At 31.6% G+C, this 14871-nt stretch overlaps 1 protein-coding gene across 6 annotated transcripts; it reads left to right on the top strand.

The window, feature by feature from the left end:
* The first annotated feature begins 1126 nt into the window (after positions 1-1126).
* LOC105253714 (bromodomain-containing protein 7) lies at positions 1127-8408 on the top strand. Of its 6 annotated transcripts, none has more exons than XM_011261922.3 (4): positions 1148-1247; positions 4391-4502; positions 5314-7014; positions 7430-8408. In XM_011261922.3, the coding sequence occupies exons 3-4, from the start codon at positions 5424-5426 to the stop codon at positions 8104-8106; spliced, it is 2268 nt and encodes a 755-aa protein (XP_011260224.1). In that variant the 5' UTR covers positions 1148-1247; positions 4391-4502; positions 5314-5423; the 3' UTR covers positions 8107-8408. The 6 variants fall into 6 exon arrangements, with proteins under 6 accessions (XP_011260226.1, XP_011260224.1, XP_011260223.1 ...); XM_011261921.3 differs by having other exon boundaries at positions 1164-1306; XM_011261920.3 differs by lacking the exon at positions 1148-1247 and adding an exon at positions 3362-3609.
* The last annotated feature ends 6463 nt before the right edge of the window (positions 8409-14871 follow it).

Genomic DNA, 14871 nt, shown 5'->3' with positions numbered 1-14871 from the left:
AAATATTAGAAATTAAAAATATTAGAAAGAGACAGAAAAAATTTCTCTTATCCTTACAAATGATTATAATAATATTAGTGAAGGTAAAATTCCCTCGGAGAGGGACACACGGTGGAAAAGATGACTGAACAAAGAACGAGAGGAACAAAGGATAATATAATGAACGAGCGAGGCTAATTGTAAGAACGTAAACAAAAGGATGAGATGAAAGCGGGGTGGGAGGGAAAAAACTAGACTGATTAAAGAGGATGGAGTGGGCATTGAATTGGCGCCGGAATTGTCCTCGATGGTGTACTCGATATATTTTCTTGCACCTCCGCAGTATCGGCTCGCCCTCTCGCGGGCCCTCAACCACCCATTATTCAGTACCGTACCTAGCAATCTCGTAATTTATGCTTCATTAAAGATGATATAATAATATAATGATGTTTATCGTCATTTTTCACGACTACTCGACTCTACCGGGTGTGCGATTATATTGCGTCTCGCAAAAAAAGAAAAAAAAAATGCGCGGAATATAATATTCTTACGAAAAGATACGAACTTCCGACGAACCATATTTTTTTTTCCTCTGAAACCGCCGCGAATATTCGTATCACGTTCGCGTAAAAGCGTCATCAATTATATAAGCCATTCTCTGAAAAAACAGAAACAAGACACTCGAATAGTATTTCCAGCACAGTATTCCTCGACGTATTTCAAGGATGTCTTTTTTTAACCTTACAATCGCAGCTTTATCACATATCATGAATAATTATTATATTCACATATATAATAAATAATTATCATATATACACATTAATAATTATTTATTCTATTTGAAGAAAGAATACTTCGTGGAAAGTATTCGATGTAAAAAATTCCAACTGTTTTATTTTTCTTGATGCTTTAAATTAAATTCTACCTGTATGGAAATAAAATACTCCGAAAATTTATCTCGTGTAAAATCGTTATTCCGCTTATTTCTATCGCGTTACATTCGATTTATCATCTCGCGTGGCGATTTCGCGGAAGGGTACAAATCAGTCGGCGAGACTCGGAGGCTGACGTCTCGTATCGGGTATGGCACGAGAGAGCGAGGTATTTTTTTCCCCGAGTTTCAACCCGCAGGAACGCGTTCCCCGTTCTCTCCGTCTCTCCTCCTCCGTCTCTCTCTTCCTCCGTCTGTCTATCTCTCGGCGTTTCGAGCGAGAAACAGCTGATCGCCGTCCCTTTAATCGCGTCGTCGGGAGCCGTCATCGTGCGAGGTGAGTCGCTCCGAGATCGTTAAGCGGGATTTGACATCCGGGAGCCGCGATCGGCGCAGGTGAGTATCGTCCCGTGCGATCGACGGTAACGGGTGCCGGTAAGCGACGCATTTTTATAGGTTAGGGAGGGTTTCCTTCGTCCGCGAAGCTCTCGGTCCGCGAACGTCCGCACGGACGCGCAATGGCCGCCATGTTCGAAACGCGAAATCGCCTCTTTTCCCGTAGAAAGCCAGCCGGATCGGTGTATCCTCTCTCGCGGTCCTCAAATTTTCGACGTTAAGTATCCCCGGTCGTCGAGCGATCGAGGTGAAAATCTCGTCGGCATAAAATTCCGCGAAAACCCCGAAAATATATTTTCAGATTTTATCATCTATGATTCACTGATAAAACTTGCCAGCAAACACCAAATAACACTTATATAACTGTTACACAGAGAAAAAGGACATTCTTGTTTTGAAAATATATTTAGTTTTAACACAAATATATTTAGTTTGAAATCTTGAAATGAGGTTAGGTTAGGAAATGAGATTATATTGCGTTAATTAAAGAAAAATATAATTGCTTACTTGAATGAAGCCATTTTATATAATTCAATCAAGAAAAATATTTTCTTATGATTTAAGATTTAATTTTCTTGAATGGAAAAGAAACAATGTTAGATAGAAAATAATATTTTTTAATCAAAGATTATAATTTTCTTAAAGTACAATTAAATAATTATATTTATTTATAATTATTTAATTGTACTTTAAGAAAATTATAATCTTTGATTAAAAAATATTATTTATAAATAATTTATAAATAATTATATTACATTAAATAATTATATATTTTTGAGGTGACAATTACAATATTAAAATAAGACTATAATATTGTTGAAATTTAACATTATTAAATTCTTCTAAGAAGATTATCAATTGTTGCGTATATACGAAACAATGAACGCGTTAGTTTAAGTATATAAGTTTTGATTTCACACTTATTTTTTTTTATGTAGTTATAATTTCCAACTCAACAATATAACTGTTATGTAACAGTTATATAACACGTAACAGTTATATTGTCGAGTGGGAACGCAGGTAGAATATAAAACTCATAATGACATCATTATGACGTCACTAAAAGTCACCTAAAAGTTTTTAGAAAAATCATAATGATCTCATTTGATATACTTTTGGCAATGTTTTGATGACTTATTAATATCATTTTTTTATATATAGTACGCAATTATTTGTTTATTTAATTATTTATGTATATTTTAATTATATTTAAGCAACATAATCTTTTTAAAATTATATAATGCGATTATTGAAATTAAAAATTTATGATTCTTTTTGTCATCTTTAACTCATTTTTTAATCATTTTTGTTTAAATAACTTTTAAGTGATAAATAAAATTATGATAACGTCATAATGATGTTATTACGAGTTTCATCTTCTGCCTGGGAAATTACAACTAACAATTATATCAATGTTACTTGGTGTTTGCTGGATTAACTCACCGAAATATCATATTGAGATCAGAAGACCCATTTATTTATTTATTTTTTACAGTGCGCTTCGTAAATATCGTTCGCAGTTCGTTAATAATTCAACCAATGAAAACAATGGAATCCTTGATGATAATTCGAATCCCAGGTAGAGCGTGAAACTCATAATGACATCATTATGATCTAAAAGTCACCTAAAAGTTTTTAGAAAAATCATAATGATCTCATTTGATATACTTTTGGCAATGTTTTGGTGACTTATTAATATCATTTTATATATATATATATATTATATATATATTATATATATTACGCAATTACTTGTTTATTTAATTATTCATGTATATTTTAATTATATTTAAGCAACATAATCTTTTTAAAATTATATAATGCGATTATTGAACTTAAAAATTTATGATTCTTTTTGTCATTTTTAATTTATTTTTTAATCATTTTTGTTTAGATAACTTTTATATTTTAATTTATTATATTTTAATCATTTTTGTTTAGATAACTTTTAAATGATAAATAAAATCACGTCATAATAATGTTATCATAAGTTTCATGTTCTATCTGGGGTACTATTGCCGGAATGACGCGAACAGTGGCATTCGAATTCGCGCGTACGACGCGCCATGACAGTTGACAGTTCACGCGGCGGTGTTTCACGTTGACAGTCGGAACGGTGGACCGCGGACGGACGAACGTGACGTCATCAATGGCGGCTCCTGTGTTGTCTGTGTACGCAGCGGCTGTTGCGAGGAGGTAACGCTGAGAGACGCCGATTATTGTTTTTCGGACGAGGCTGTCGTCGAACGCGCGAAATATGGGCTCGAAGAAACACAAAAAGCATAAGCGCGAGAGACACGAAGGTGAGGAAAAGATGAAGACACGCGGGATTTCTCTCCGATCGTACTCAGGATCCCCGATCTGTGACAGTTTTCCACTATTTTCCGAGAACGTCGTTTCGAATTTTCCTCTTCTTCTATTGTTTACTCCATCTGTCGTTTCTCGTCGGAGGAAATTGTCATTGATTGTCCTGTCTCCGTCAATAGAATGAATGATAAACAACAGTGGGATATCGTCTTCTGGTAGAATGACTTCCTTGTCAATGAAGAAATTTACTCCGAAAAGTATAATCTTCGAGCAAGAGAGAGAGAGAGAGAGAGAGAGAGAGAGAGAGAGAGAGAGAGAGAGAGAGAGAAAGATAGAGAATTAGATGTAGATTAGATTTGTAAGGATATGTGTTACTGAAGCATCATTACATCGCACCACAAATCGAACTCTGTACTTATATGTCTATCATAAAAAGGATTCGAATGAAAAAGAGACCGCTAAAGAGCTAAGACTTTATTGGTACTCGATACCTAGGTAGAACATGAAACTCATAATGATATCATTATGACGTTATCATGATTTTATTTATCACTTAAAAGTCACCTAGATGACTTTTTTATTTATCACTTAAAAGTCACTTAGGTGACTTTTTTATTTATCACCTAAAAGTCACCTAGGTGACTTTTAAGCGATAAGTAAAATCATGGTAACGTCATAATGATGTCATTACGAGTTTCATGTTCTACCTGGGTGCAGTTTACACTCTTTAAATTTTCATTGGAATCCTTCTCGTACTCATAGTTTAATGATGCACAGGAATTTTGACTACGTTTTCACCAAGGACAAACTGAGAGTGAGGTTGGAGTAAAAGTGAGGTGGATACGAAAGTATAAACGAAGCGTTCTACAGCAACAGGCGTGACGTAGAAGTAAGTGACGAATAACAACGGACATGGACTGGTTGCACGACAGAAGCTAGCTGTGCTTCTAAAATTATCAATTGCCCCAAACCCTTTTACTTTTTTTTTTCTTATTTTTTTTTATTCGTTAAATCCATTGAAGTGCAACAAGATTTATACAAGAATTGTTACAACAGAATATTATGTATAGGGCACAAGATACAGTTACACATAGACAAACCTGTTGCACTTCAATCGTATAAATCCTATGGCTGTTATGTATCGTGGCATTGAGAGCCACATATGCTTCGCTTCACCTCTTAGGGAGGTATTTTCAATTTTGATGATTGCTCTCCCTGATTATTCCCGTCGATTATTCAGTCGATTTAAAGTAACAATGGAAATATTATTTTATAGTGTACATTTCTATTATTAAGATTTATTTGATTTTCGAGCTACTTCCATCTCGCTTCCAGTTTGTTGAATGTGAAAACAAGGTCACTATCCTGTTAATAAAGTCATCTTTACATTATCGTCGACATTGCTTCCCATCCATTTGTCTTTTAATGTCCCGTAGATTTTATAATTATTTACAATTTGCACTTTTCTTTTCAATACCTTCACATGTTACACATTGCAACATCTCTTGACGTTTCTTGTTTCTTGTGTTGCTATATTATGCTCTTATCCTGCATAATTTTCCGCAAGATTTCCTGCAAGATTGCTGCATGCGTCACACAGCAGATCATGTGTATAGCTTTTATAGAACAAAGATTTACGCTGCTTTAAAAAGTTTATGTTGAATGCAATACTGACTGTATTTCTTCTTCATTTTTAACAGAGGGTCAGTACACAACGACGGACAAGCCGCCTAGCTTGAAGTTAATCTTGAAAGTAGGAGGCAGTACTGGAACGCCTGAACACGGTAGCGAGTCACCGAGTCAGGCTACGATGCTGTCGCAACATTACCAACAACAATTGGGCCTCAACTACTCTGTCAGTCAAGGAGACACGGAATATGACAGATACGTCGGCCACAAGAAACTCAAAAAAAAGAAGAAAAAGAAAGATAAACGGCATAAACATCATCATAAGGACAAGAAGAGGCGAAGGGAAGAGTCGAGTCAGGAATCGGTCGGTGACGCCGACGAAAATTTGGCCGAACCAATACCTAAAAAGACTTGTACTAATCACAATCAGTTGTTACCACTCAGGCCACCGCCAAGCGGTGAATTAAGGGTAGGCGTTAGTAGTATAAGCTCTCTATCACCGCATCGTGAACCCAGAACATGCGTTCTCAGAAAAATAGCAGAGCGCACTCCTCTCCAGAGATTATTGGAACATTTGTTGAGGTCGATGGAAAAGCGAGACCCACAACAATTTTTCGCTTGGCCGGTTACGGACAGCATTGCGCCCGGTTATTCTCAAATAATCACAAATCCCATGGATTTCAGCACGATAAAACAAAAGATAGACGATAACAATTATCAAAATCTACAAGAATTCGTAGATGACTTCAAGCTCATGTGCGACAACGCCATGACTTATAATCACTCTGATACTATCTATTACAAGGCAGCGAAAAAACTGTTGCACGTCGGTTTGAAAATGGTCACTCCTGAAAAACTGCGGCAGCTCAGGCCAGTATTGATGTACATGAACGATATAACGAAAGAGGAGCTCGGATTCGAATTGGGCGTCGAGGACCCCAACAATTTGGACGCTCCTGTGACGGAGGAGCAGATCGAGCGAGAACGTGAACAGGAGGAACGCAATGAAGAGGCAGAGGAGCTCAGGAAGGAAAATCAGAGAAAAATGAGACTGGCTAGTTTAGGTAAATTCGAGGCGATACCGGACGACTTGACGCCCGAGGAGATACTCAAGCAAGCGAGAGGGGCAGCCAAAACGGCGATGGAAAAACTCAGTCTGAAGAGAGCAAACTCTAAGATGGGTTTTCTGCGACAAAAGAAAGACGGCACCACCAGTCTGCAGATTATCGTACCCGGGGACGGAATCATTCCTGGAACCAATCAAAGACCTGTGTCGCTAGGTCAGCTGATAGGCAAGTTGAACCACGGTACAGGAGCACTGGCCGGATTTCGGGAGGATCGTAGGAATATGTCGAAGCCGGTGAAACCGTTGTATTATGGAGCGTTCGGTTCGTACGCACCAAGCTACGATTCAACGTTCTCTAATCTCACCAAGGAAGAAACGGACTTGGTCTATCAGACCTACGGCGATGAAACGGCTGTGCAGTATGCCGAGTCGATTCTCGACTTTGCCAAGGATTGCGACTACACATTGACCATGGTTGACGATCTCTTGGACATTCTCACAGGTGGCGATCATCGAAAGACGAAAAAATTCATCGAGGAAAAACGAAAGTTGAGAGAAGAAGAAGAGAAAATCAAGAATATACTGGAGAAGCCTATACAGGACATGAATCGTAACATCTCGACGATGGATAAGGTCAAAGTTGATATCGAGCAATTAAAGACACTCACGGAATTCGGTATCGATATAAACTTCTTAGACACTTTAGGTAATTATATGTGAGATTATATATCGATAAAAATAAACGATCTAACTTTTTTCATTAATTTGCAATAATTTATATATGTTATTTATATTAATTATATTTATATAATTAATATAAATATTATTTATATTAATTATATTTATATAAATTATATTATATTTATATATTTATATAAATATAATATAATTTATATAAATTCTATTTTCTAAAACATCTTAGTTTGAACATATATAAATAAATTCTATTTATATAAATTCTATTTTCTAAAACATCTTAGTTTGAACATATGTTTATATTAATGTCTGCATAAATTTTATTAGAATAGAACTATTTAATTATTTAGCAAGCCGTCAAAATAATTTAAAACTTCGATGCGGCGTTTCTCTTTCGCATTATTTACATGGTTTCCTATTTGCAGAGGAGGACTTTAAATACAGCGAAGAACGCGCCGTTCTACAGAGTCGTCTGGATGATACATCGCAGATGCTAAACCGATTAAAACAGGTCCAGCACGAACGTTTATCAGCACCACCACCGGCACATCTGTCCAATGTCTCTAAAGCGGGAGAAGCCGAAGTGATGTTGGCCGAAAAGATCACTGACAATCTGACCGACATAGCGAAGAAACTGCCACCCTCAGGTATTGCACCAGTCGACGGTCTTCGTAGGGCGATGGGCATAGCACCGTTGGGCGGACCAGAGCCCATGGAAGTCGAACCGATCACGCATAATCCTACTATAGTCGCCGATACTTCGTTACTACCGCCCAATGCGAATAACGGAAATAATCAAGTGCTGTCGAACCTGCTGCCGACCTCTCCGATTCAGAATACGAATCTATTAAGTCCGACTGGCCAGCAGAATCAGAATATGAGTATTGTAGGCGCGAATCAGCCGCCACCGCCATCGATCCAAATGCAAATGGGTATGACACACAGCAGCCAGACACCACCGTCTCTATTGAGTGCGACGGAGCCATCCGGTGTGACTGATCTTGAGTCTGAACTGCGTGAATTTCTAGAAAGCGATCCCACATTGGGACACTCGCCTCTCCACGACGACAAAACCTTGGAGGATATTTTATCCGAGTCTTAGTGCATGCGCACGTTCTGAGTGTTCTGCAATATATAAGTTATATACAAATAGAAATATAAATTATAAATATACAGAGCTCTGTACATTTTATCATCGATATGCTAATTTTTTCATGTACGATTAAGAATAAATTAAATTATATAATCCTGTGCCTTATTTTAATCACTTCATTTTATTGGAACTTTTTATGTTGTCCTTTCTTCATCAAAGATGTTAAATAAATCAGTTCATCAAGTTTGAAATGCAAACACACACGGTATATCAGAATAAAATGAAGTTTATGTAAAATTAAAAAAAATGAAACACAGGGTTATATATTTTTTTTTTGAATTAAAGGTAAAAAAATATATTTATAACACTTGGACATTTATTTTATAAGGAATAAAATTGAAATTTTATTTTTACATACATTTATTATTTTGTGCACATATTTTGTGCTTATTTGTTATGCAACGTTTGCGAAATGTAATTTACATATATCAATATCCGATATTACATGTTGCGTTATCAAGGACATAACGTTCGTCCTGTACATAGAGTGTACAGTAATTTCAGTGTGTGTATAAAGGAAATGTACAACATTATTATTGATCACTGATAAATGCTATATTTTGTGTTTCAAAGCATAATCGAAGGAAGAGGCGCAGCAGCCTCAGTCATAATCGGAAACCAAATAAATCGGCATATCTGATGAAGCGAATAATGCTTTGAAATATACTGTATAGCGTGCAATGTACAAAGATACCGATATTCTGCGAATAGTCCGAGTTTCAAGGAGATTAATACGTGATTCAATTCTAAACTCGAAGTTGTGAAACCGCGGAATTATAGTCGATAGCGTAGAAACTTCAAGCATTATTGTGCTACTGAGAATCGAAAGGATTATAACTCAGACACAATCTTCAGTTTTCAGATACAGTTCTCTTATACAGGGTTTACCAGAAGTGTGGAAACCCCTTAATATTTCGAAAAATACGCATTTAAAAAAAATGTTTCATACAAAAGTTATAGGGTTTTATGTGGCGCATTACACAGCAACATTATTATGACCTCGAATAGCGTTGTCAAGATTATGTGAAGGCCAGCTTCAATTTTTTAAATGGAACCCTATATTTTTTATTATATTATCTTGCAGCTTATCTTGAAAGCTTTTCAAAACACTATAATAAATTATTTTTCCATGAAGTATTTTTCGAGTTATGAGGCTTGAAATCATTTCTTAATTTTACATAAACCATAAAATATCTTGTAAAATATTCATTTTTCGATTATCTTACCTTAATACTTTTATGTACATAATAATGAGAGGAATCAATTGGTGTAAAGAAAACACATAGTTGTTTCTAAGAAAAAATATGGAATTGTTAATTGCATATTTTTTCTTAGAAACAACTATGTGTTTTCTTTACACCAATTGATTCCTCTCATTATTTTGTATATAAAGTTATTTTGTATATAAAAGTATTAAGGTAAGATATTCGAAAAATGAATATTTTACTAGATATTTCATAGTTTATGTAAAATTAAAAAATTATTTCAAGCCTCATAACTCGAAAAATACTTCATGGAAAAATAATTTATTATAGTGTTTTGAAAAGCTCTCAAGATAAGCTGCAAGATAATGTAATAAAAAATAGAGGGTTCCATATAAAAAATTGAAGCTGATCTTCACATAACTTTGACAACGCTATTCAAGGTCATAATAATGTTGCTGTGTAATGCGCCACATAAAACCCTATAACTTTAGTATGAAACATTTTTTTTAAATGCGTATTTTTCGAAATATTAAAGGGTTTCCACACTTTTGGTAAACTCTGTATAACTTCTGTCTATATTTACAAAAAAATATTTCTGCTAAATCTTTTCTCTTTCTCGATACGTTGTCTGAAATTTTAAGCGTGTAATAAGTATAATTTTTTCATTCAACAAGGAAACCTATTTCAACTTTGCTCGAGAATATTCAGGCTACATGTTCCCAGTAGGATGGCAATTGCATTAACCGGTTCATGTCAGGCAGTATCGTTACAGCTCTTGCATTTAACTACACAATTATACGTGTATTTGCGTATGTGGGAAACATGTCATTCCTTTCTCATAGTCGCTTTGCAATGCATCCTCGGAAATTGGTCCGATAATAGCTTATGCCACAAATGGGAGAGTTCGTTTTCGACAAGCTCGGGCGTGCCACGTGCTCTCTGAACTTGTGACAATAATAGGTTCTTGTGAACAAGGCGTTATCATATCGTCATAACAAAGGTAAGACCTCAATATGAATTAATTAACTATAAAACGCTTTATATTATGTCTTTTGCTATACAGTTATAGCTAATGCATTTCAAAGTTACACTTGCAATTAGATAATACACAGTTTCCCTTTCGTTACATCTTGTGCAATGATCTAATTTTTTTTATTAATTTACTAAAATTGTATAATTTATTTCTCTCGAGCTGTAAAAGTTCCTGGAGAAAATATGATATATTTGGGAAAAATTAATATAAATACAAATATTTTTTTAATATAAATTTTTTAATATAAATGACAAATATTTTTTTCTATCAAAATAATTCCATTTTTTAAATAAATTAATTGATTAGGTTTAATAATTTTTTAAATGTTTGTTAAATGTAAAATTTTTATAAGAGCTTATATAATTTAAAAAAAAATAAATAATTTATATGTAATAAAATATTTATTATCAATAATATATCTTTTAAGAAGTTTACAAGATAAAGGGCAGAATATATGTAATAATATGAAATAATCATGAGCCTATATTTTTTATTATTCAAAATGCGTAATGTATAAAAAAGTGCGGCTAAAAGCAACAGGTATCGTCAAATGTCGCATAAAGTTGGCCACATATTTCCACGCAAAATCCCCTCCTCCGGCGCCCACTTTATTTGTGATTTATTTGATGCGTTAATTTGCAAAGTGACGCAACCGTTAAACAATCATAACTTCGGGCATTTGTATTATTTTTTTTTTTCGTCACGATATAATAAAGTGTTCGTGATTAATATGGAGAGTGCCATGAAGTCGCGCGATTATCGTATTGTGATTATTAGTACACGAACGATTAACTTAATTAACGATTAACTCTTAATTAACCGTGATTTTGCTAAATATAGTAGATCTAGTAGACCGAGGAGGTTTCTTGCTTTAATATAAAAAAAGTAAAGAGGAAAGAAAACACATATATCTAGTATGTGCCTAATATTCAGTAATTCTTCTTTCTTTTTTTCGTATTTGTGTTTTACGTTTGCAATCTCAAAGTTTACTTAATTGCCCTACTTTCCTTCATTTGAAAAAGACGAGGTTATATTTTTTCTCTCTTCTTAGCTATTCTTTAGGCTGTGCTGCATTTGCAGTTTTATTCGTTTTATATTATATAATTTTTTCGTCAATAATTGCTGAATATTATGCTAATGCCATGAAAGAGCAACAACGGAAAGAAAAGAAAGAGAGAGAGACAGAGAAACAAGAGAAAGAGATTCTGGAAGTATCAAATGAAGAGTACTATAAAGTCAAGTAATTTATAATTTATAATAACAATTACTTTTTATATATTATTAACAGAATTAATTGTTTATTGCCGCGCATAGCATATTTTAAAATATCTCAACATATGTGCTTATGAGATTTAAATTATTATTTAAATTATAGATTTTTTATTTATTAAATTCTCTTTATTATAATAAAAAAAGAGGGAATTTTTTCATATTCAAGAGAAAAGATTTTCTTTTCGAAAGTTATACATATATTTTTTTATTGAATATTATTCCTATTTTTATTGAATATTATTCTTTTGTTAAATATTAATTAATTTAAATGATGCAAATTAAAAATATATATGTGTAATATTTATTTTTTGAAACATTAATTATTTTGAATATTATGTTATTAATTTAAATATATAATTTATGTACGTGCTATATATTATTGTCGCGGTATTTTTATTCGCATTTACTATCCTTGTGACAAAATAATAACATATGTATAAGTATGTAATATGCATACATACATAGTAAGACCTTGTAAAAGATCTCGATATATTGTAAATATTATGTTAATATAAAACCGATTTTATTATGTGTGACGTTTTATATACATTGTGTACACTCTAATCACCTTGGATGTTTTCAGTGTAACACAGTGAATCATTTCATTCTTGTTTATATTCGGCATCGCGAGATAATAAACTCTTTCTGCGATGTCATTACTATTAGAAATAATTAATTCGTGCGGTTGATTAATTCCTCACACAACTCTTAAAAACATGTATTTATCGAAATGCATATTACTTTAAAATTAGAATCGAGATTGAAAATTATTAATTATTACGATATTTATCGTTGATTTTTTGTATAAATATACTTTACTATTATAAATATACTTAATATAAATTAAATATACTTTAATTAAATATACTTTAATTAAATATACTTTAATTTTTTTAAATATACTTATTATTATATATAGAGTCGAGTATGTTTCTTTCACGTTTTTCGCCCATTTATAAGTATATAATTTTCTCATTATTTTTTTTTAAATTTTATGACGCGCAATAATGATTCATTTAAAACATATTTGTTATTTCAGACATTGGTTTGTAATTTGGATTTTTTGTATTTTACAGGTTATACGTACCGAGTGTGAATCATAGTTTGTGTGACTCTAATTTTCGCATAATTTTCCCGTTGCAATAGAATAAGGTACGCGTCGTATGTGATTAAACGTCGAGAGTGCCGTCTAAAGTGCCGATTGTTCTATTCTGTTAATTAGTATACGCGCAATCGTAATTAACTATTTCGCGAGTGAGTGCCGTAGAGGAGCAACAAAAGATGAACAAGAGACAAGGAAAGGAATCGAGCAACGGCGGAACAATCGAGGTGAGCAGGTTATAATTTATTTAATTCATTATTTATTTATTTGTTGCTTATGTATAAAACCAATTGGACGTTAGCTCTAGCGTGATAATCCATTTTACATTGTTATGTAACATATTACAATAGTAGTAAGAAATGCATACGAAATATTTCAGATTTTATTTTAAAATAATATTTATAATATTTATTATAAAATATGTGTAATAATTTATATATATATTTTTTTTTCATAAATATTATATATATAAAATGTTATAAAATTTTTTAAAGAGGTTTTTATATAATTATATTTAGATTATATTTGTAGACTATATATAAGATTTATATAAGAATTCATTTTTACTTAAAATATAAAACATGGAAACAAATTTAATATATATTAATATATATATTTTAAAAAAATTATATATATATATATATATATATATATATATAATTAAAAAAAAGAAAAAAAAATATATATATATATATGTAATTAAATATATACATATATATATATGTAAATAAAAAAAAAAATATATATATATATATGTAATTAAATACATATATATATGAAACATTTGTTTAAAAGACAAATAAAAAATTTAATTAAATGTAATAATTATTAAATTAATTTATTAAATTTATTAAATTTATCAATTTATTAAATTAATTTATTAATTATTTTGAAAACTGCTTTATAATTTAAAATATATTTATATTTTACAGATACAAGGTTATGTATATTACAACTCCGCTGCTGTGCATTGAAGAGGTGAGTGTTAAATTACTTTTTAATCAAATTAAGCAAATATATATCGGAAAAAACTGTTTAAGTTATTAATTAAAATTTTTTTACAATTATTAAAATAAAAATATAAATATAATAAATTTGGAGCTTTCAATAAATATTGCAATAAAATATCCCTCACCTCTTCAATGCACAGCAGCGGAGTTGTAATATACATAGCCTTGTATCTGTAAAATATAAATATATTTTAAATTATAAAGCAGTTTTCAAAATAATTAATAAATTAATTTAATAAATTGATAAATTTAATAAATTTAATAAATTAATTTAATAATTATTACATTTAATTAAATTTTTTATTTGTCTTTTAAACAAATGTTTCATATATATATGTATTTAATTACATATATATATATTTTTTTTTTATTTATATACATATATATACATATATATGTATATATGTATATATATATATAATTTAAAAAAAATATATATATTAATATATATTAAATTTGCATCAAGTACTATTCTTATATTTAAAATGCTCGATGCTATTATCGCACAGGAATAATATGAACACGTTTTTTATATAAAATTAATTATAAAGAAATTATAAATGATTTTTACATTTAATTAATTAATGAACTAGAACAGAATGTTTGCAATATATCTCTACATGAATGTGTCAAGTTAATAATTCGCGATGCGCACAACTTACACATTGTCATGTCAGATTTCAAAAGTGTCTGAAGTCTGCATGGTTCGTAGACACTGTGTGTACGCTGATAGGTTAATTAAGCTATATTCTGCTGTTGTTTCGAAAATGTAGACGTGTAAATGACATGTGCGAAAGCGGTTTTCACACTACCGACTGACCATCAATTAATACATTTGAGATAGAAAGAGGCTATTTTAGTTCGCTTACGTTAATTCACTTTGACATCGATAATCTTTAATGAAAATATAATTTGAGCCACGTTATAAATTTTTAAAAAAAGTTTGACGTCTAATCGGCATCGATTAATATTATTTTTATCATCTGTCATTTTCATGAAATTTTATAATTTTTCGTTTTAGAAATAAATTAAAATTATTATCAAGAAAAAAATTTAAATTAATTTTGTTATAAAATTGTTATTTTTACATAA

Source organism: Camponotus floridanus, unplaced genomic scaffold, assembly GCF_003227725.1.
Source record: "Camponotus floridanus strain SB8 unplaced genomic scaffold, Cflo_v7.5 scaffold18, whole genome shotgun sequence".
Taxonomy (NCBI): domain Eukaryota; kingdom Metazoa; phylum Arthropoda; class Insecta; order Hymenoptera; family Formicidae; genus Camponotus; species Camponotus floridanus.
The sequence above is the reverse complement of the archived record's forward strand: the minus strand, read 5'-3'. Positions and strand labels throughout refer to the sequence as shown.